This window comes from Mustela erminea, chromosome 2 (assembly GCF_009829155.1).
Source record: "Mustela erminea isolate mMusErm1 chromosome 2, mMusErm1.Pri, whole genome shotgun sequence".
In the NCBI taxonomy this organism is placed as follows: domain Eukaryota; kingdom Metazoa; phylum Chordata; class Mammalia; order Carnivora; family Mustelidae; genus Mustela; species Mustela erminea.
The window spans coordinates 80110367-80131121 of NC_045615.1; the positions used below are offsets into that span (position 1 = coordinate 80110367).

Consider the following 20755-nt stretch of genomic DNA (forward strand, 5'->3'; position numbering starts at 1 on the left):
GAAAATTTCCCCCAAACCTAGAGTATGTATCACTACTATTAGTTGGAATCCTTCCAACTACTAGGGCAAGGGATTGAAAACCTTAGTCATTGCCAAGTTCTGTGTATTTCTTTGGACCACCAACTAGTGAACTCCTTATGTTTTAGTCAACCAGTCTGTTTTGAAATTCTTGTAAGGATACCACCCCTTTGTGCTTAAACATTGTTAAAAGGTTCTGAGTCAGATTTTTTATTAATCCAACACATTTATAAATGATATATGGTAATTACTACAGAACTCTGTAATTATCATAAAATACTCCAACAGAATATCTTGCTGGCCTTTTTGAGAAACCCCTCCCTGGAGTAATACATTGTATATATTCACACACATGCACGTACATATATAAGGTGTGTTCTGGTGGGAGAAGCAGATGGTGAAGTGACTCAACTTTACTGAGTGAAGAATACACACAAATCAACGATCATACCTGCAATAAATCCCAAACTATCAAATGTGAGATGGTCATAATATTCTATCGACCAAGGAGCTTGCATGCACACAACTGCTTACTGCAATTTCCGAGTCATGAAGCCTGACACGGTGAGCTATGGTAGTTACATAGTTATCAATCAGGGAAGAGAGAAAAAGAACACTAAGTCCTTACAAAAGCTTTTAGAAGACATAAAGCTAGATCTTTTTGTTTTTCTATCTTCCTTTGTGGAGTTTTTATATCTCGTATTTTTTGGTAAAATGTTTACAAATTCATTTTCTCCATATTTATTTAAAATAAACAACTTAAAACCTACAGTTGTTTTCACTGTAAACATGTCATGCATGTTCTGTTGGTTCAAGGATAAAATTAAAACAAGATATCCTCTGTAGAGCAAATATATTTATTATGCACTTTCATATACATAGGGATTTTTGCTTAATATAATACAAGGAATAAAATAAAACTTTTACAATGTGAAATTCAATGTACACTTTAGGCTATTTACATACCCCAAACCAAGGAAAAAATAAAAAAGAAAGCATTTGTCTGCAACTACATTTGCTGAGAAGTGTAAATGGAGAACATTAAGCAAAACAAACATTTGCATAGCCAACAATATTGAGAAAATTATTTACTCCTGTTTTTAAAGTAGTGTATTATTTTTGGTAAGGATTCCAGTAGGGGTGGGGGATAAGGAAGAGAGACAAAAGATACTGGCTGTACTTTGCAGTACACAGGAGTTCCAGATAATTTTCCTTCCAAAACCTTTCCTACATACAGATTTTAATTTTTCATTACTATATATTTTTTTAATCACTTCCCTTATCATCAACTCAGGACTTTTAGGGAATGGGCACAGATGGAATGTAAAACAAGTTACAAGCACATGGCATCATAGGTGTGTAGTGACATCAGGTGATTTACAAAATTTAAACATCTTGATTTTTAAAATAGCTATTTAGGCATTTTTAATTGAGGGGACTGTTTTTTACTCTTCTTCATGAAGCAAAAGCCATTTTCAGTCATACTTTTAAATCCCCCACAAAAACAAATAGGCAAAGTGGGGCATCTTCAGCACCCTTATCATCATTATCATCCTAACTAAAAGCCAGTTCTGTCCTATTCCAAAACACAATTAATAGAAAAACATCTAGAGGAATACTTACTTTTGAAAATCATATTTTCCCAACAGATTTTCTTCCTACCAACTGTTTCAAGTGTACATAATATGGGTATGAAAACATTCAGCTCTTTGAAAAACATAAATCCCTTATGTAATGAGTCATATCGTTGCCCATTGGCCACAAGGTGCATTTTTGTAAAAAAACAATAAAATTAAATAAATACAATTCCAATAATTCAAGGTTAATAGAAAAACTGGCAGCTTTCAGGGTTCTCTTTCTAAAGAAAAATACACCTAATAAGAAATTAGAGCTTCATCTTCTACAGTAATGTAAATGTACTATATTTGAGAAATGAGTAAGATTGGTTCTAATAATAGTATGTATTCATATTTATCAATAGAATCATTAACACTTTTAAGGCTACTTTGCAAGAGTCCTATTAAGTGTATTTAATAAATGTCCCATAGGGACAAAAATTCAATACTTGAAACATTCACATTCGAGTTATCAATATTGCCATGTCACCTTAATAGCGAATGAACTTCTCTCCTATTCCTGATTATGACTTACCAATGACAAACAAAATGCATTTTGCTGACTTTAAAAAAAATAAAGAACAAAACCCTTACATGAAGATTCAAGTGAAACACTTATCACAACCAATTACACGTTTCTATTTCTGTGAACAATGCATCACGTATGTGTCCTTCATATATGAAGATGGCATTACTGACCTCTTTTACTCAACATTCTTCTCCAGTAGTAGCAGTGTTTTTGTGCTGAATCTCCAAATTCTCTTTCCTCATTCCTCTTTCTTATCAACAGCACATGAGAAAAATAGAATTTCTGGGCTTTCTAAAATTCACGGGGCTTATTCAAAGATCGAACCTACAACCATGGCTCCTCAACAACTCTAACCTTTCCAGACGTACACACAACCCAGCTAAGCCAGCCTCACTGGTTTAGAGTCCATCCAGGCGGCCAAAGCTGTGTGTCCCCTGCTCATTTGAACCAGTCACCTTTGTTTTCCTAGTCAGAGACTTCATCTTTAACCCTGCCATCCAGTTATCCTGTGAGCAACTGGCCAAAGAAGAAAACAGGAAAGAGTATGTGGACAGAAAAGTGCAAATCCATCACTATCGTTTACGAAGTATCAATAAAAAAATACACATGTGCTATGATTGACAGGTTAGTGGTGTCATCTTTGAAGGACCGCACATATTACATTCATCAAAACTATTCATCCAACTACCACTAAAACTGACTCAGCTGATTTTGAGAGGGGGCTATTTTGGTCATGCAGTGATTTACAAGATAGAACCAACTGAGAGAGAAGCCAGCATGAAAATCTACACTGGCAAATTGTATTCAACCAGACAGAAGAGATTAAGTGTAGTCAGTGAATTGTTCAGGGATCAAAAATCTACCCTCAGACAGCTGCATCTCCTTCTACTTACACACGCCCTGAGGCATGGCTTTGTCCCTGAGAATTTTCATGCCTCAGGAATGATAGTCTGTCTTCTTGGAGGTGGAATGACAAGTGAGTGGAAGGTGAAATTGCATCCCAGTGAATGAAACAGAACTTTGTTCTGATTATAGTCTGCTTTTTCCTCTCTTTCTCTTTTTCTTTTTTTCATCTTTAGCCAGAGATTAGGAGGATTCTACTGGGAAATCCAAATTTAAACTACTCAGAGCAGCTCCCTAAAACACTAGAATTATTTTTTAAAAAATCTGTCAACAAACCATTTTCACTTCAATGTGGCATTAAATAGAAACACATTTTTCAACCAATGCTGAAGGTGTACTGAACATAAAATAGTTGCATGATTTATTTTATTGAGCAACATTTTTAAAGATACAAGAAACAAGCCATACACTACAACAATGCAAAATGTGACTGAAACAATATGCTTAAGTTTCATTCGCCACAAAAAAGAAAAAAAAATAAATACAAAGAACACTGCCTTTTCGTACATATTTGATCATGGCACATGCACATTTATCAAATCTTAACTTAAAAGTTTTTTTCGCTTTTACCAGGGAACTGCAGTATATATCTGCATTTAAAAACAAAAGTGCTTATTCTTGTGTAGTGAATACAAAGCACACAAAATGAAATTTTTTTAAGCACAGAGGGTTACATTGAGAAGGCAGCCTTACTATTTAGGCACATTACAGTAATTAAGGTAACTGTACTGCAGATATCACATTCTTCATTTTTTTTCAGCAAATCAACAGGCATTTTATGATTTCATCCAGTAGCTGAAGAACCACTCCAATCACAATGTCTTCTGTTTCACAGAATAGGAAACTAATGCAAAAGTTAAAGAAAAAATTAATTTCTACATAATACTTATTATATAACTACATATAGTTTTAAGAACCTATATAATTATATATATATATAGATATATATATACACACACACACACATACATACATTTACTATGTAAAGCATAAAGTGGACACATCTATTAGAGATTCATTATTCAACTTATAAATCACTTTTAAAGAATCCACAAAATGTTTACCCTAATTCATGTGTTTTACTGTTTAACATATATGTATACTTTGCTTTTACAAAAGATGTCATGAGAGTTAGAGGGCTGTACCATCAGAGTTGAATATTTTAAAAATAAATCACATTGCAGAATGAACTACTTTACACAAATTATTTTTAAATGATATCTGACCAGTCATCCATCAATTCATATCGAAGGGCTTTACTATTAGAAAGCATAGCAAGTTTATAATTTGTAATAATGCTTCACCTGAAATACCCCAAAATATAGCTCCAAAGACAAAAAAAAGAAAAAGGAAAAAATTTCAGTTTACTAAAGAGTACAACTTTGTTAGAGGATGAAAAATGATTAAGCAAAGTGGGATAAATATACTTGTAATATAAATTAGCAAAGATTCCTAATGAAACCTTTGGATTTATCTCTAATGAGAGAACTGTGCTTCTGAAAAAGTATCTATTATATAAAATTAGGTATATATTTTCCCATTAACTTCCCCTATATAATTAGTGAAACATCCACTGCGGTGGAAAGAAGAAAGTTTTTAATAAATAGGATTTATTTTGAGGTTTAAACATAAAATTCTTATGTCTGAATATACTAAGTTCTAAATATCCTCTTGCTAACACATCCAACTTACCATCTTTCCTCACCTATTCTTCGTGTGTGTGCAAATTTTACTTGGAAGTTTTTTTTTTGTTTTTTGTTTTCGTTTTTTTTTTTAACTTGGAAGATTTTTAAGAGATCTGTCATAACAAAAATTACCTTTTGCTGATTAAATCTTTGACTTCCTCCAGGGTGAAAAAGAAAGAAATTAACACTGACTACCTATCTACTAAGCACCACATACGCTATTTTATTCAAACCCAAATGTGAGGTTTACCGAAATGGTCCTCTCCCCTCCTTCCATTACCGTCAAAGAACTCTGAAGTGGGGAAATGACGGTATAGGAGGAAATTCTTAATCTGAGATCCATTAAGAAGTATTATTCATTCACTCATCTATTCATCCTCTCATTCATTCATCCATTCACATACTCAATACATTTTCACTGAGAAACGAATACAGGTCCAAACAGTATTCCAAATACACGGAATACGTCAGAGAACAAAACAGATAAAAAGCCCTACTTTCACAGAGTTTACATTTTAGTTGGGAAGAGACAAATAATAAACATAATAATAAATAAAATATATAAAGTATACTAAATAATAAGTTCTTTGGATAACAAAAAGCAGGAAAGGAAAAGAGTGCTGGTGGCAGGACAATCCGAATTCACAAGGATGCTAAGGGAAGGGCTTGTTGAGAGAGAGGATGGCATTTGAATAGATTAGACGAGGGAATTGGCCATGTGACTATTAGGGAAGAGTATCCTTAGTAGAGGGAACCATACTTTTGATATTTTATTCTCTATGTTGATGAAATGTTACCTTTTATAACGGCGTTTCCTTTTTATAGTTGAAGCTAGGGTCAGAACCCTCAATCTGAAGCTTCAGGGCTTGTTTAAGGCTTAATTCCGTCTCGGAGGAAGGATACCCTTCTAACACTTCCTGATGCCCCCTATCTTGTATTGTCCGCGGGACTGACACCCTACCAAGAAAAACCTGGTTGCTCTGAAGATGGTAATTCGGATTGGTCATTATCCCATTTCTCTTTTTCTGCTCTCCACTTTGTTGATGAATAAGAAATTGCTGTTGAGATCGACCAATTTCTTGCTGAGTCGAAGGTACCATAATTTTGCACTGCGATTCTGCGGGCATTTGCTTAGGTGGCACACTTGTCCCCGATTTGGCGGTAGGCCCTCTTTTATCGAACTGAGTCATCTCATATTCTAAAACCTTTGGCTGTGAAGAATTATTTTGTTTAGCTTTTTTCCCAGCTGCCCCAGATTTGCTGGAATTTTCTGATTTCCCCCCTTTGTTTGTTTTAGTCGACTTCAAACTGGGCTTTACCTGACTCCACTCAAATTCACTACTTGGTGAATTATGGCTCTGTCCCAAGGACTGCGTTGTGGAAGACGGGGAAACAATTGACTGTCGACTTCTACTGCGTGGCAACGAATGTTGCTGAATTTGTTCTGTAAAGGACAGGTTATGAAAGCTATCAATTGGCACTGTTTGAGCCGTTGCCGTAGATGATGTAGTTCTCAAAGATGAATTTTTTGAGCTTTTCAGGGAATTGTTTGACAACGACGACTTCTGACGATCGACTGTAGAATCTGGAGATTCTGAAGGAGAACTGAATGCATGAGCTGGCCCATTAGGTAAACCACGCAATGAAGGCTGCATGTCCCCTCCACCAGTACTGCCAGAGCTATTTGATTTAATTGTTAATGATTGCATTTTTGAAGACACCGACTGCAGAGGTTTTTGCTCCATTGTATGCACAGGAGATGGGGAACAGCCGTTCAAACTAGATGCACCATATTTTTCTAATAATTTAATTATTTGAGAATGTCCATTTTTGGCAGCAACACGCATAGCAGTGCGTCCAAATTGATCCGCGTGGTTTGGATCAGCACCGTGCTCTAATAAAACCTGCACAACATCAATATGCCCTTCCTGGGCTGCAATACAGAGAGCAGTTGCACCCTGATTACATGTATGGTCAACTATGGCACCATGCTCGATCAGAAGCTGAACCACTTTTACATGGCCCTGCCACGCTGCAGACTGCAAAGCAGACCGCTTTTCGTTATCTGCGGCATTGACGTCAGCATGGTAGGTTATCAGAACCTGTACCATTTCCAAATGGCCTTGCCAGCAGGAAACGTGAAGTGCTGTCCTTCCTTCAGCATCACTTGCTTCTACATTTGCACCATTTTCTAGAAAATACTCAGCCATTGTAAGTTGGTTTTCTAAGGCCAAAATATAAAGCGTAGGCCTCCCATCAGCATCTTTGTAATTAACGTCAGCTCCATGGCTAAAAAGCAATTCAACAATGTCTCTATGCCCTTCTAATGCAGCAACCCGCAGTGCATTTCTTCCATCATAACCTCTCTGATCAATGTTGGATTTATTTTCCAATAGTATTTGAACACAATCATAATGACCCTCTTGCGAAGCTAATATGAAAGGTATTCGTCCATCATTATCAATCTCGTTTGTTCTAGCACCTTGTTCAATAAGTGCTTCACATATTAACCTGTGACCTTCAAAAGCTGCCATATGCAAAGGTGTCCATCCGGCATCATCTCTGTGATTTTCATCTAACCCTCTGTCCAGTAGAGTACGTACTACCTCAACATTTCCTTGGGCTGAAGCTATGCTGAGGACTGTTCTACCTTCACTATCGATGCTATCCACAGCTGCACCCCAAAACAAAAGCGTGTTTACAACGGAGGCATGGCCCATAGAAGCTGCTGCTAAGAGGGGTGTACGACCATTGTTATCTGTGTGGTCTACATCTGCTCCCCCTTCTAGAAGCAAGTCAACCACATCGACGTGTCCTTCATAGGCAGCGACCAGCAGTGGAGTCATGCCATCTTTATCACAATGATCTACTTCAGCACCACGATCAATTAAAAGACTAACAACTGATGCATGTCCTTTACTTGCAGGCACACAAAGAGCAGCTACAGAGAGCGCAGTCCTGCCATCAACATCCTCATGATTCACTTCTGCTCCGTGGTCCAGGAGGTGTTCCACAATTTCTCTATGGCCCATGTATGCTGCTGCTATCAGTGCAGTTCGACCTTCATTATCAGCTTTGTTGACTTCAGCACCATGTTGTAGCAAATTCAGTACAATATCCTCATGTCCTCCCCAAGCTGCTGCTCTCAAAGCTGTTCGGCTATCAGCATCTGCACAATCCACTTTTACACCTGCATAAAGTAGTGCGGAAACTACCTCGGTATGGCCACCCCAAGCAGCAGATCTTAATGCTGTCCAACCATCTTGATCAGTATGATTAATATTTGCACCACACCCAATCAAACAATTAACCACCTTGGTATGTCCTTGTCTAGCAGCTAGGGTAAGTGGTGTATGTCCATGGGCATCTTCAATCTCTAAATCTGCTCCTCTGGAGACAAGTAAATTCACTACATCAAGATTGCCACTGTATGCAGCATTAGCCAATAATGTTCTTCCATTTGAGTCACACTGATTTACTGAAGCTCCATTATCTAATAATGTCCGAATGGAATCCTCTCTTTCCAAGGCTTGTCGGACTATGCACGACGTGCGATCATCTTCACTGTTAACGTGAGCACCAGCTTTAACCAACAGCTGTAGAACTTCTTGTTCCTTGGGTATTAAAGTAGACAGGGAATCTCTGACAGGTGTACCATTCCATATCATCCAGAGAGCTAACTCAGCTGTCTCTAATTGTAAGTTTGAATTAATTAAATGCAATGCAAATTCTTGTGCTTCCAATGGTGTTAAATTCTTGGCTTGACAGGTATAACTCATAGCCAACATTCTGTGTCCTTCTGCCGCATTACATAAATACTTCTGAGTGCAGTGTTTCACATCCAGAAGCCACTCTGCAAAACTATAATGGAACAGTATTTTAGTATTTCCTAGTCCATCAACAAGAAGTTTGGAGAGGACATCTAACTTACGTTGAAAATCTTCCAAGGTTAATGACATATTTTTAGTCCATACTGCATGATATAATTCTGTTATGGTCAAAGGCCGGCAGGCTGCAAGAATCACATTCAAAATGGGCTGAACTTTTGCAAACTGTTTCCTTACAAAAAGTCTCTGACACAGCCAGAGATAGAGACCATTTAGAGTTCCTGGGATGTCACGAATCTCTCTTAACATAATAAAATTTTCGACAACTCCATCTAGAACTCGCTCTAGATAAAGAAAGCATCCGCTGCTTTTAATGTGCAGTTGATTTAACATCTCTGCAGTTTCTTTTGTGAGGTGTTGTCGCAAAGCTTCTTCTTGATCTAAACGATGAAGGATGTACTGCTGAACATCCTTAACAATGTATGCCTTCCGAAGGTCATCTAAGCTTATTTTTCGAAAACCTGAAGAGACAAAAGTAGATGTCATCAATTGCAAATGATTATAGAAGCTGCCATATATTTGAAGAGGATGTCCTCAATATATAATAAACTAATAAGCAAAGAAATCAATAATAAATCAATACTAATAAATTAATACCTATGAGTGTGTGTATACACACACACACACACACACACATACATATATATATATATATATATATTTTTTTTTAAGCTTTATTTGAGAGAGAGAGCATGTGTGGGTGGGGGAAGGGCACAGGGAAAAGAATCTTTAAGCAGACTCCTCATTGAGCACAGAACCCGCCAGGGAGCTTTGATCCCATGACCCATAAGATCATGACCTGAGCTGAAACTAAGAGATGGCTGCTTAACCAAATGAGCCACCCAGGTGTCAAAATATCTATGAGTATATAAATCAGTTCTCTCTTCCTTCCATAAAAACCACTAATGGAAGATAAACTATTTCATTATCTGATCTACAAAAGGAACTATTTCTTATTGTATTAGTAGCTCAGGGCTCCTCTCAACTTAAATGACAAGAGATACTAAACTCAACATTAGAAAGTCTTACATACATATCCATGAAAACACCTTAGTATGATTTTCTGAACTCCCAAATGACTAAGGAAAAAAAGTTGCCAGAGATAATAATAACACTTGCTTGTTTTTAAAGCTGATCTTTTTCACAGTAAAAATTTATATATTTCCATCCATATACCTAAATGTACACTAGCCTTAATGATGAGACTGAATATTTATATCCAATTAAGAGTATTACCTGTCACTGCCTCTGAATTACTATTATAAGTATACTTTCATAAAGAATACACACAAAATGCTTACAGTGTAATAAAGCTCTTCCAAATCTTCCAAACACTAAATAAGTGTTTAGTAATAGGTACTTAGATTGAATAAATTATTATGTTCATCATTAATGATAGTTAACTGTTCATTAAAACAGAACTGAGAATACCTGTTAATAATTTCATTATCTTAAGTTAACTTTACTAAAAATACTTTTTTTAGAATTGCAACTTCTAATCATTATATATACATTTCTCTTATTATGAATAAGCACAATTTAATACACTGCTATACAAAGCACTTTAACACATTTTTATAAGGCCGAAAAATTCTCATCATTTTTAGGGACTAAAAACAGGATTTACTGAAATGTTGGACCATAATCTGTTGAACCACTTTTGTATTCTTATTGAAATATTTCCCAGGGTATGAAACTTCTTCGGGCTACTGACAGTAGAATAACAGAGTGACAGGATGTGTGCCAGGATTTATAACCTGTTGCTCTTTGAAATTATTTATTATCCTGAAGAATCTTTGAGGGTAGGGGCTAGGAAAATTAAACCTAAAAGTAAAACAGTAAGAAAATAAAATAAATTCTGGCATGTTGATACACTATTAAATTATGTAGTCATTACCATAGTTTTTTTTGTTTTTGTTTTTGTTTTTTAAGATTTTATTTATTATTTGAGAGAGAGAGCATGAGAGGAGAGAGGTCAGCGGGAGAAACAGACTCCCTGCTGAGCAGGGAGGCCGATGTGGGACCTGATCTCGGGACTCCAGGATCATGACCTGAGCCAAAGGCAGTCACTTAAACCAACTTAGCCACCCAGGCGCCCCTAAAATAGTTATTAAAAAAATATAGTGACACTAAAAGGCTTATAAATGTTAAACTTTATTAAAAAGCAGGAAATCAAATTGATATAAGTATGATCTCAACTAGGTAGGATAACATACACAGAATTTAACACATAATGTTAAAGAGTGGTTATTTAACACTTTATCCCTGAAAGATGTTAATATTTGAATATCCTGTCATTTAAAGCATTTTCTATATGGAGCATGTATTATTTATAACCAGATATAAATAATTATGTATGAAGATCTCCAAAAATACTTGAGGATTAATTTGTGCACAAAACAGTTTCAAATGGGCTATTTCCTTCAGTCCCATAACATGTATCAATTGCCATTAGTCCACAATAATATCCTCATAGGCAGTCAAGATTCTGCTTAAGGGCCAAAGTAATTTTCATTAAACTGACTCTAATCTGAACTCATTAATAAAAATGCTACTGGTTAGTGTACTGAATACATTAGGAAAGAGAAAAATCTCTTCCCAACAATGTTAAATCCTCAGATATGAGTGGGTGAAACTTATTTAGATCCAGTAAAAATATTAATGTTCTTTCCCTAAGGTGATACACCTACCAATTTTAATTCTGAATGCACTCATTTAAATTCAAAACCCATATATCACAACTTAAAACAACAGTAAAAAGTAGAAAGAAATCTGGAGGACATTGGCAAGGGAAGCTGATAAAAGTCTAGGAAAAAAATGAGTAAATGAAAAAATATGCTATGCTCATGGATGGAAAGAAAGCATATTTTGTATTTCAAAAACTTCTCTTACAAGTTTTAACTAAATTTAATATTTTTTGTTTATATCATTAATAGTTATAATTTTTTAAAGTATGGTATTAAAGTATGGTATTCCAGAGGAATAAAAGTAAAAGTATATAATTCAGAATAATAATATTGGTGACAATAAGGGCTGGGAAGTAAGTATACAAAAAATAAAAAATATTAAACCAGTGTGGCATTTGCATAAAAATGCCAACAGACAGTTTAGAAGATAAGACAGTTTAGAAATATATCAATAACACATCGATATACATACATGGCAGTAATTACACTTACCGGTAAACATTTTAGTAACAGCCTTACTCTGTTTTCGGGCAGAACACAGAAGCAATAGCCATGGTGGAAAGAACTCATGGTGACCAGCCAGAAGCTCTGCAACAGTTCCAGATAAGCTGGTAGACGTTTGTTCACCTTCAGTGATATTACATCCTTCATCAACAGAATCAACAAGTAGATAGAGGCTTTGCTGGGGAGGCTTCATTCCCAAAAGAGGGAGGAGAACACATCTGTAAAACACACCCACATGAACATTTTGAATGTTACTAGCTATGACATTTAGTTTCTCATTCAGACATTAGTAATACAGGCTAGAAATATGTGTTAAGAATAAATAAATTAAGTTTTAGATACAAATACTGTACAAGTTTCAGTTTCTTACTTTAAGAATACTAGTCCTAAATAGTTCACATTTTTAGTAACAACATTTTCCACAATAAAGTGTGTGAGGGAGGGAGTATATGTGTGGATGCATGTGTGTATTAGTAATCCAGCATAATTAAGGAGGACAGTAGGAACTTTAGGAAAGAAGCCACATTTCAATATTCCCATCCTGATTTTTACAAGCACCAATAAAAAGCTTGAATTGCTTATAACCAAGTTAAAATGTGTTGCAAAAAACCCAACCAAACAAAAAAATCAACCAACTTTGGGGCCCACTTTAATAACAAGAAAATATCAAGAGTCCCCTTACAATTTAGAAATGCTTCATTACAAAATTTCATTTCATCTTACAAAATGACTGTAGCTATACTAGCTAGTCATGCACAAATTTTGTTTTAATGATGGTACAAAGATAAATTCTTATAATCTAGGTCCCATTTGGTGTATGTTCACCTTTCAGTGTTAAAGAACAAATTATTACATTTAATTCCACAGAACAATGCACCTACTCATAATTTATACTGCAGTTGAATAGCTGAATATAATTTTTATAACTGAAACAATGCTCATTCATTTTCAACAAATATTTACTTAAGCATGTCATGTGCTGTAAATGGCACTGAAAGGGACATAATCCATTTAGTTATGAATACCAAAAATTTACAGATAATCCTTTCTACAACTAATACCAAAAATTTACAGATAATCCTTTCTACAACTCTCTTCTTTAACTTCCAATCCCATAGCAACCAAGATCTAATTTGTCACTATGTCCTACCAGTATTTCTTTATAAAAATCTCTCAAACCCATCTCAGTCTGTAACATCACCACCTTACTCCACACTACCAACATCTCTCTCACCCGGACCACCATAATCACCAGTATGTTCTGTATGTTACATGTCTCCAACCACTTCCCCATAGTTCCTACTGTAGCCAGAGCAACTTTACAATACTACTCCAGCCACACTAGCCTTCTTTCAGTGACTTTTATTAGATACAATTACACAAGGACCTTTTCATTTTTTTTTTTTTTTTAAGATTTTGTGTGTGTGAGAGAGAGCGAGCGAGCGAGCACACACAAACAGTGGGAGAAGCATGCTCCGTGATGAGCAAGGACTTCAAGGTGGATTCCATCCCAGGATGCTAGGATCATGAGTTGTGCCAAAGCTAACAGAATGAGCCACTTAGGTGTCCACACAAGGATGTTTTCTTTTGCAGTTTTATCTGCCTGAAATATGCTTCTTTTGTAATGTAATTAACTCCTCCTTAATCTTCAGTTGTAAGCCTGAGAGTCACTTTGCCAAGACTGAATCCTTATGCTTTCAGAGCATTAAATATTTCTTTCGTAAAACTATCAAATTTGCAATGTTAGACTTACTAATTTAATATCAATAATCCTTATTTCTTCCTTTACACTCAAAGCATCAAGAAAACAGGGGCCATGTCAGTTTTGCTCATGAGTGTATCCCAGGACTTAGTATAGTGCTGTGACCATAACAGATCCTAAATAAAGACTTGACATTGTTGTAGTCTAGAATGGAAAAGAAAGAACTTCAATGCATTGTGCTCAGTGCTCTGATAAAAAGCAGTAGCATTACTAATGTGACTGATAAATGACCAACTCAAGGGAAGTAGAAAGGAAAGGCAGATGTGTCAAAGAAATATTCAAATATTAGGTGCTCAGATGAGTTGTTTTAAAAAAACAATTCTAATTCTCCAGGAATTATAATAGATTTTACAACAAATTATAATTAGGAGGAAAAAGGGCAATACTGCCAGAAGGAATATGTTAAAGTTGGGAAAATTTATTGTACCTTATGTATATTTTTCCTCTATTATAAGAATGAAGAAGGTTGATGAATAACAGGTACTACAGTAATATGTATGTCATAGTATATAACATACTATAGTATTGTACCATAATCACTGCCACTTGAGAAATAATACACAGTGCTATATAGTGGGCCAGCTTACCTTATTTTTGATAGGGATTGGGTGGGGGAGAGCTCAGGGAAACCAAAAAAAAGGACCTTAGTCAGGAGAAAGAGCCAGGATGAGGACGACACACAGGACAAAAAAAAAAAAAAATCTAGTTGTGGCAACCTCACCCTTCAAAGTCTTGAAGAAGAGAAAGACCACTGAACAGAGTATGGAAGAAAAGTTAGGAAAATGCATAAAAACTGGGTTTTATAAATTTATTATGAAATTTGGACTATGACCTAAGGATACTAAGGAGCCACTGAAGTATTTTAAGCAGGAAATTGATATGTTTATATTTGTATTTATAAAGATAACTGGCTATATTTGAAGGAAAGCCTGAAGAAGGGTAAGTCTATAAGGGAAGAGTGAGAAGGGAGGCCACTGCTTGTTAAAAAACAAACAAACAAAAAAAGCAGGGGGGCACCACTGCTAATTTTAATTCAGTGTTTTACATACTTTAGGTACTTTACATAGCCATTAACTCAGATGATTCTCACATAAACTCTTTAAGATGGGTACTATTATAATACACATTTCCAGATGAGGAAATCAAGGTACATGAGATAAGTCATTTGTCCAAAGTTAAAAGAAGGGATTCAAGTCTAAACATGGACTCCAGAACCCCCAAGGATGGATCATTAATTCTGGTTTGTCTGGGACTGTCCAAGTTTTAAGCAATGATTTGAGAAACTAGCTGTACTTCCTCCCCACCCCCAACTTCTGGGCAAACCGGTAGTTGGTCACCCGGGTTTATACTCTTAACTGCTAGGCTCTACTAATTATAATTATATTATAACAAATGCTATGAGGATTTGAGGGAAATCTGGTGGGTGAAACTGATAGGGTCTGATGATTATTTCATTGCTTTTGCTTACTCGTTTGCCCTTCTTTTCCTAGTTTCTTACAATAGAAACTGAAATAACTGTTCCATACTTTTCTTCTAAAATAATCCTTCAATACTACGAAGTCCCTTAAGTATTTTCCATACCATCTAGTTCAAAATAATTTCCCTTTGATTCCTTCCTTGAATTATAGGCTATTTAAAAGTAAGTTGTATAGCTTTCAAATATGTTGGGATTTCCCAGATTTTTTATGTTATTGTGTTATTATCATTATTTAATTCAATTGTCATCAGATAACATACTTTGTATAACCTGCATACCCTTAAATTTATTAAGATTTGTTTTGTGGCCCAGATTATATCTATCTTACTAAACGCTGTATGGACACTTGAAAAGAATATGTACTCTGTTACTGCTGGGTAGACTGTTCTACAAATGTCAATTTGGTGATAGTATTGTTTAATTGTTCTTACTGATCTGCTGTTTATTTGCACTATCAGTTACTGAAAGGGAAGTGTTAAAATATCAGAAGGTATGTGTGGATCTGTCCATGTCTTATTGCAACTGTATTAGTTTTTGACATTTTGAAGTTGTGTTATTAGTAAGAAACAATTATGATTGTTATATTCTTCAGAAATTCACTCCTTTATCATTATGAAATGATCCTCTCTGACCCCTGCTGGTATTCTTTTCTTCAAATTTTACATCACCTGATATTAAGGTAAGCTTTATCTTCTGATTAGAGTTAGCACAGTATATATTTCCTCATTCTTTTTCATTTAAGATACATGTCTCTTTGTATACAAAGTATACTACAGGTAACATATAATTAGATCTCACATTTTTTCACTAAGCAAACTGCCATTTAATTACGATATTTATCATTCACATTTAATATGACTATTGATATGGTTCAGTCTAAGTCTACCATGTTCTTGTACATACCATTCTGTAATGTATAAGCACATCAGTAACATATATTACTAGGATTACAGGTAGGTTAAGGGGCATACCTATGTATACTTGACAGAACACTCTCCTTAAAAATTACAAAAATAAATATTCCCAACAGCTATGTAAGAGTTCCTGTTTATTTCTTACAGATACATAAAAAAAATGGCATCATTGTAATTTTAATTTACATTTTGCTTATCATGAGGCTAATCACATTTACAAATGCCTAGGAGTTATATAAAGGCATGTCTTTATATCTGCCCATTTTACAAAAGACTGTCAATTTTTTCCTTTTGGGGACTCCTTAGTATTAAGAAAATACATTTGTTGCTAAATTTTTTCACTATTTTTCCTTTTGACTTTTTAATGCATTTTTTTTTGACATGCAGTTTCTTTTTTTGTTTTTATACAGTCTTTTTTTCTTTTATGATTCCTGAGTTTTATGTCACATTTCTTTCTGGGAGGGCCTTCCCAACTTGAAGCTTAAAAAAACATTTCCTCATGCTTTCTTAAAAAGCTTTAAACATTTTGTTTTTCTTTTTAATCAAATTAATTCTGACATAAAGATGTAACCTAGGATTCCAATTTTGTTTTCCACATGGCCCCAAAGATATCCCAAAACTATTTATGAAATTATTTCTCCTATTGATCTGAAATATCTCTTTTCACAGAATAAACCTTCATATATATATGTATATATATATACATAAATATATGTATATATGTTTCATTTCATTCTGTTGTCTTACTATCTTTTCTCCAATAATTTTTTTTTTTAAGACTTTATTTATTTATTTTTCAAAGAGAGCAAGGGAGAGCACAAGCAGGGGGAATGGCAGGCAGAGGCAGAGGGAGAAGCAGGCTTTGCTCCAAGAAAGAAGCCTGACGGAGGACTCAGTCCCAACCTGAGGCCAAGGCAGACGCTTAAAAGTGACTGAGTGACCCAGGCATCCCTCTCCAGGGATGCTTCATGCAATTGTTTAACTTAGGCAATTGCTTATCAATTATATTTTCATTTAAGGCTATATGCTTGGCCATAGATTTCTTTTGTTCCATGGCAACACTTTTCTGGTGAGTGTTTCTTGCGCTCTGCTTCTCAGATTCCTTCCTCTTTTGTTCTTGAGATATATTTTTATGTATTTGTGACAGCTCTTCTTCAGTAAGGTAGTTCTCTCTGGACCAGCAACTGCAGGTTAGTATCCAGTGCCCAGGCTTGTAAGAATTCTCCTTATGACTCAGAGTAACAGACATGAAAAATTTCTTTGAGCTTCTACTTCTCCCTAGCCAATTAAGATCAGAAGCTGTGGGGATACACATAAAGCAGGGTTTCTCACCACAACCCTTTCCTGAACTACCCCCAAATGTCTGACTCATTTTTCCCAGCCCTCTTTGTTCTTCATTTCTGCCTAACTCGGTCTAGGGGAACTTCTAGCTTAAGTCTATAACATGTCTCCATGTTTCCAAATAAGAGTCTTTATATACTCTTGATGACAATCAGGGTATGCATTGATTATAAAGCATAAATCCTCTGCCAGTTTTGTCTGCATCTCAATTTAATACCAGCATCCACATTATACTGAGGTTTGGGCTTATAGTTCTCTCACAGTTTTAATTTTTTCCTTTTGTACTACTTTCCATGACTTAGTCATATTATAACCAGAAGCCAATCTATGGCTTTAAAAATGTTGAGCTATTTTTTTCACCCTAAACTCAAAAGTAAAAATCCCCCAAACTATCTGCTATCTGTCTCCTGTGTGGATGCCCCACAGGCACCTCAAATTTAATATGTTTAAAGAAGTGATCTGAAGGAGGCACCTGCACCCCAATATTTATAGCAGCAATGTCCACAATAGCCAAAACATGGAAAGAGGCCAGATGTCCATTAACAGATGAATGGATAAAGAAGGTATGGTATATACATAAAGAACACACACACACACACACTGGAATACTATTCAACCATCAAAAAAAATAATGAACTCTTGCCATTTGCAATGATATGGATTAACTAGAGGGTATTATGCTAAGCAAAATAAGTCAATCAGAGAAAGACAATTAACATATGATCTCACCCAAGTAAGTTCTTCCCCATCTGCCTTTCCCATGTATGTCACTTCATATATCTCAGCATCCCCTAGTTTCTTTTCTTTTTTTTTAAGATTTTATTTATTTATTGGAGATAAAAAGAGAGAATGTGCAAATGAGAGTGGACAAGCACAGGGAACAGACTCCCTGCTCAACTCAATCTCAGGTCCCTGGCTGGAATCGTGCCTGAGCTGAAGGCAGAAACTTAAACCAAGTTAAGCCAAAGTTCTTATGCGAAAATCTTGAGTGTCATTCCTGAGTCCTCCCTTTTGCTGTAGTCACAATGCTCTCCTTTCAGTTCTAACACCAAACATGTATTTTTGGTTTTTTGTTTGTTTGTTTGTTTTTGTTTTTGTAGGCCAATGCACTTGGTACTCCCTCTGCCTAGAAAGTTCCCCTATATAGAATTTATTCTTTATGTTTCAACACAAATTTGCTTCTGAAAGACATGTTCCCTGATCACCATGTCTTACAAAGACTTCATCATCACTTATTGTTATTATTCTAAATTAATTTCTTGCATTATTTGTGTAATGTTGTTGTAAGGCTGAAATGAAACTCTTCCACGTCTATCGCCCCTCCCCTAAGACTTGGCTTTCTCCTTCTACCACACTAGCTACTCTTCACATCTTCTCAACCTTTCAACACGGAACTATGCCAATATTCAGATCTTGGATTTTCTCTTTCTTCTTCTCTATTTACGTGCACTTTTTACATTAGTTTATTAATGTCTTTAAGTACCATCTATATCCACTGAAATTTACATATACAGCTAGCACCTCTTTTCTGAATCTAGACTTGTGAATCTAACTACTTACTCAACTTCTCTGCTTAGGTATCTAATGTTAAACACAACAAAACCTAAACTTCAGACCTCTAACCCTCATCTTGTGCTTCCCTTAGTTTTCTCTGCTTCATTAAAGAGCAATTCCATCGTCCCAGTTTCTCAGGCCAAAAGTTTTAGAATCGTCCATTGTTTAGGAACTTCTCTTTGTTTTCCTCATACTCCACATCCAATGTGCCTTCAGATCAATTTTAAAAATAATTAAAACAGGACAATTCTCACTACTTCCAACACTACCCAAGTCTAAGCACCACTGCCTCTAACCTTCATTTCTACACTAGCCAGCTACTGATTTCCTTGTTTTCATTTTCACCAAACCAGTTCTCAACAAAGTAGCCAACATGATCCCTTAAAATCTTAAGCCAGACAATGTTACTACTCTGTTTAAAAGACCTGATGTCTTCCAAACTACTGAAAGTAAGAGTAAATGTCCTTACAACAGCCTTGAAGTCCATACATTGTATGGATCCTGTTCTCTACTGGTCTCCTACACATACCCCCTTGCTTACTCTGTTCTAGCCACATAGGCTCCCTTATTTTTCTTGGATTATATTAAACCAGGTTCCACTTCAGGACTTTGCACTTGATATTTCCTCAGTCTGTAAAGTTCCTGTCAGAAGCTTCCTTCACAATGCCCTAATCTCCCCTATGTAAAATAGCAATCTTTCTCCCACAATCTCCAGCACATCACTACTATTCTCTTTACTCTAGTCTGATTTTCCACACAACTTTTACTGTCAATTGATATGCTATATAGTATCTTAATATTTTATTTTTCTACCAACCACCCACCCCAACCCAAAAAATGAAAGCTCAATAAACATGGATGACATTTTCACTTTTACTAATATATCCCAGTATTAAGAATGGCATCTGGTGCATTCCTAGTATCCAATATATAATTGTTAAGTGAATGAATGAATTAATAGGACCAAGTAAAAGTGAGAACTCAAAAAATACATACGTACATGTCTATATCTCACACTGATATTATTATAGGTTAATAGTGCAAGATATGGCACCCAACAAATGCCAGTAAAACAATCAAGAATTTTTAAATATTATGACCTAAAAAAGGTAAGATATAAAGGAAATAATAAAAAAAATACTCATTTTTTTTTACATTTCAAAACAAAATTTTACAAACAAAATGGCAAGCCACAGGATCAAAGATATTAAAAATAAAAAGCTACCACTTCACGTTCACTTTCTGAAACATAAAGAACTATGAGAATACAGTGTCAGTGACCTAAAAGAGTAATGGAAATTCAAATATACAACACTATAAGAGGATAAACTGATGCAATTTTAAAGCATAGTTTGGTGCTACCTCACAGAATTGAAGATGAATATACATACCTTACGATCCCAAAGTTCACTTCTAACTAGGCAATTTGGAGTCACCCTTCACTACTTCATTTCTAGTATATATCCCCAAGAGAGAATGTTCTGAGAACCACAGTTCTGTGAAAATTTAAAAGCTCAGTATATCTTTTGGGGGCAGGGATTGGGGATGGGAGTGAGAACACACCCATGCATGTGAGTCCGGCGGGGAGAAAAGAAAAGGGAGAGAAAGAATCTTAAGCAGGCTCCACACTCAAGCACAGAGCCCAATGCTGGGCTTGATCCTATGACCCAGAGAGATTATGCCCCAGCAGAAATCAAGAGTCAGACATTTAACCAAGTGAGCCACCCAGGTGCCCCATAAAAAGCGGAATACACCTTAAAGGAATATCAACATCACAACAACAAATGAATTACAGCATAAAGACTGGAATTATATATTGTATAGTAGTTAAATGAATCATGAAGAACCACAAATAGTAACATAGATAACATAAAAACA

At 35.5% G+C, this 20755-nt stretch overlaps 1 protein-coding gene across 4 annotated transcripts in view; it reads right to left on the reverse strand.

Moving 5' to 3' along the window:
• Positions 1-859: 859 nt before the first annotated feature.
• ANKRD50 (ankyrin repeat domain 50) overlaps positions 860-20755 on the reverse strand; it is a 34005-nt gene continuing 14109 nt past the window's right edge. For all 4 annotated transcript variants that reach the window (XM_032333358.1, XM_032333356.1, XM_032333357.1 and 1 more), the window contains 3 exons: positions 11818-12047; positions 5549-9099; positions 860-3910 (listed from right to left, as the gene is read on the reverse strand). In XM_032333358.1, the coding sequence (XP_032189249.1) occupies positions 5552-9099; positions 11818-12022 (3753 nt within the window). In that variant the 5' untranslated portion in view covers positions 12023-12047 and the 3' untranslated portion in view covers positions 860-3910; positions 5549-5551. The remainder of the gene's footprint in view (positions 3911-5548; positions 9100-11817; positions 12048-20755) is intronic.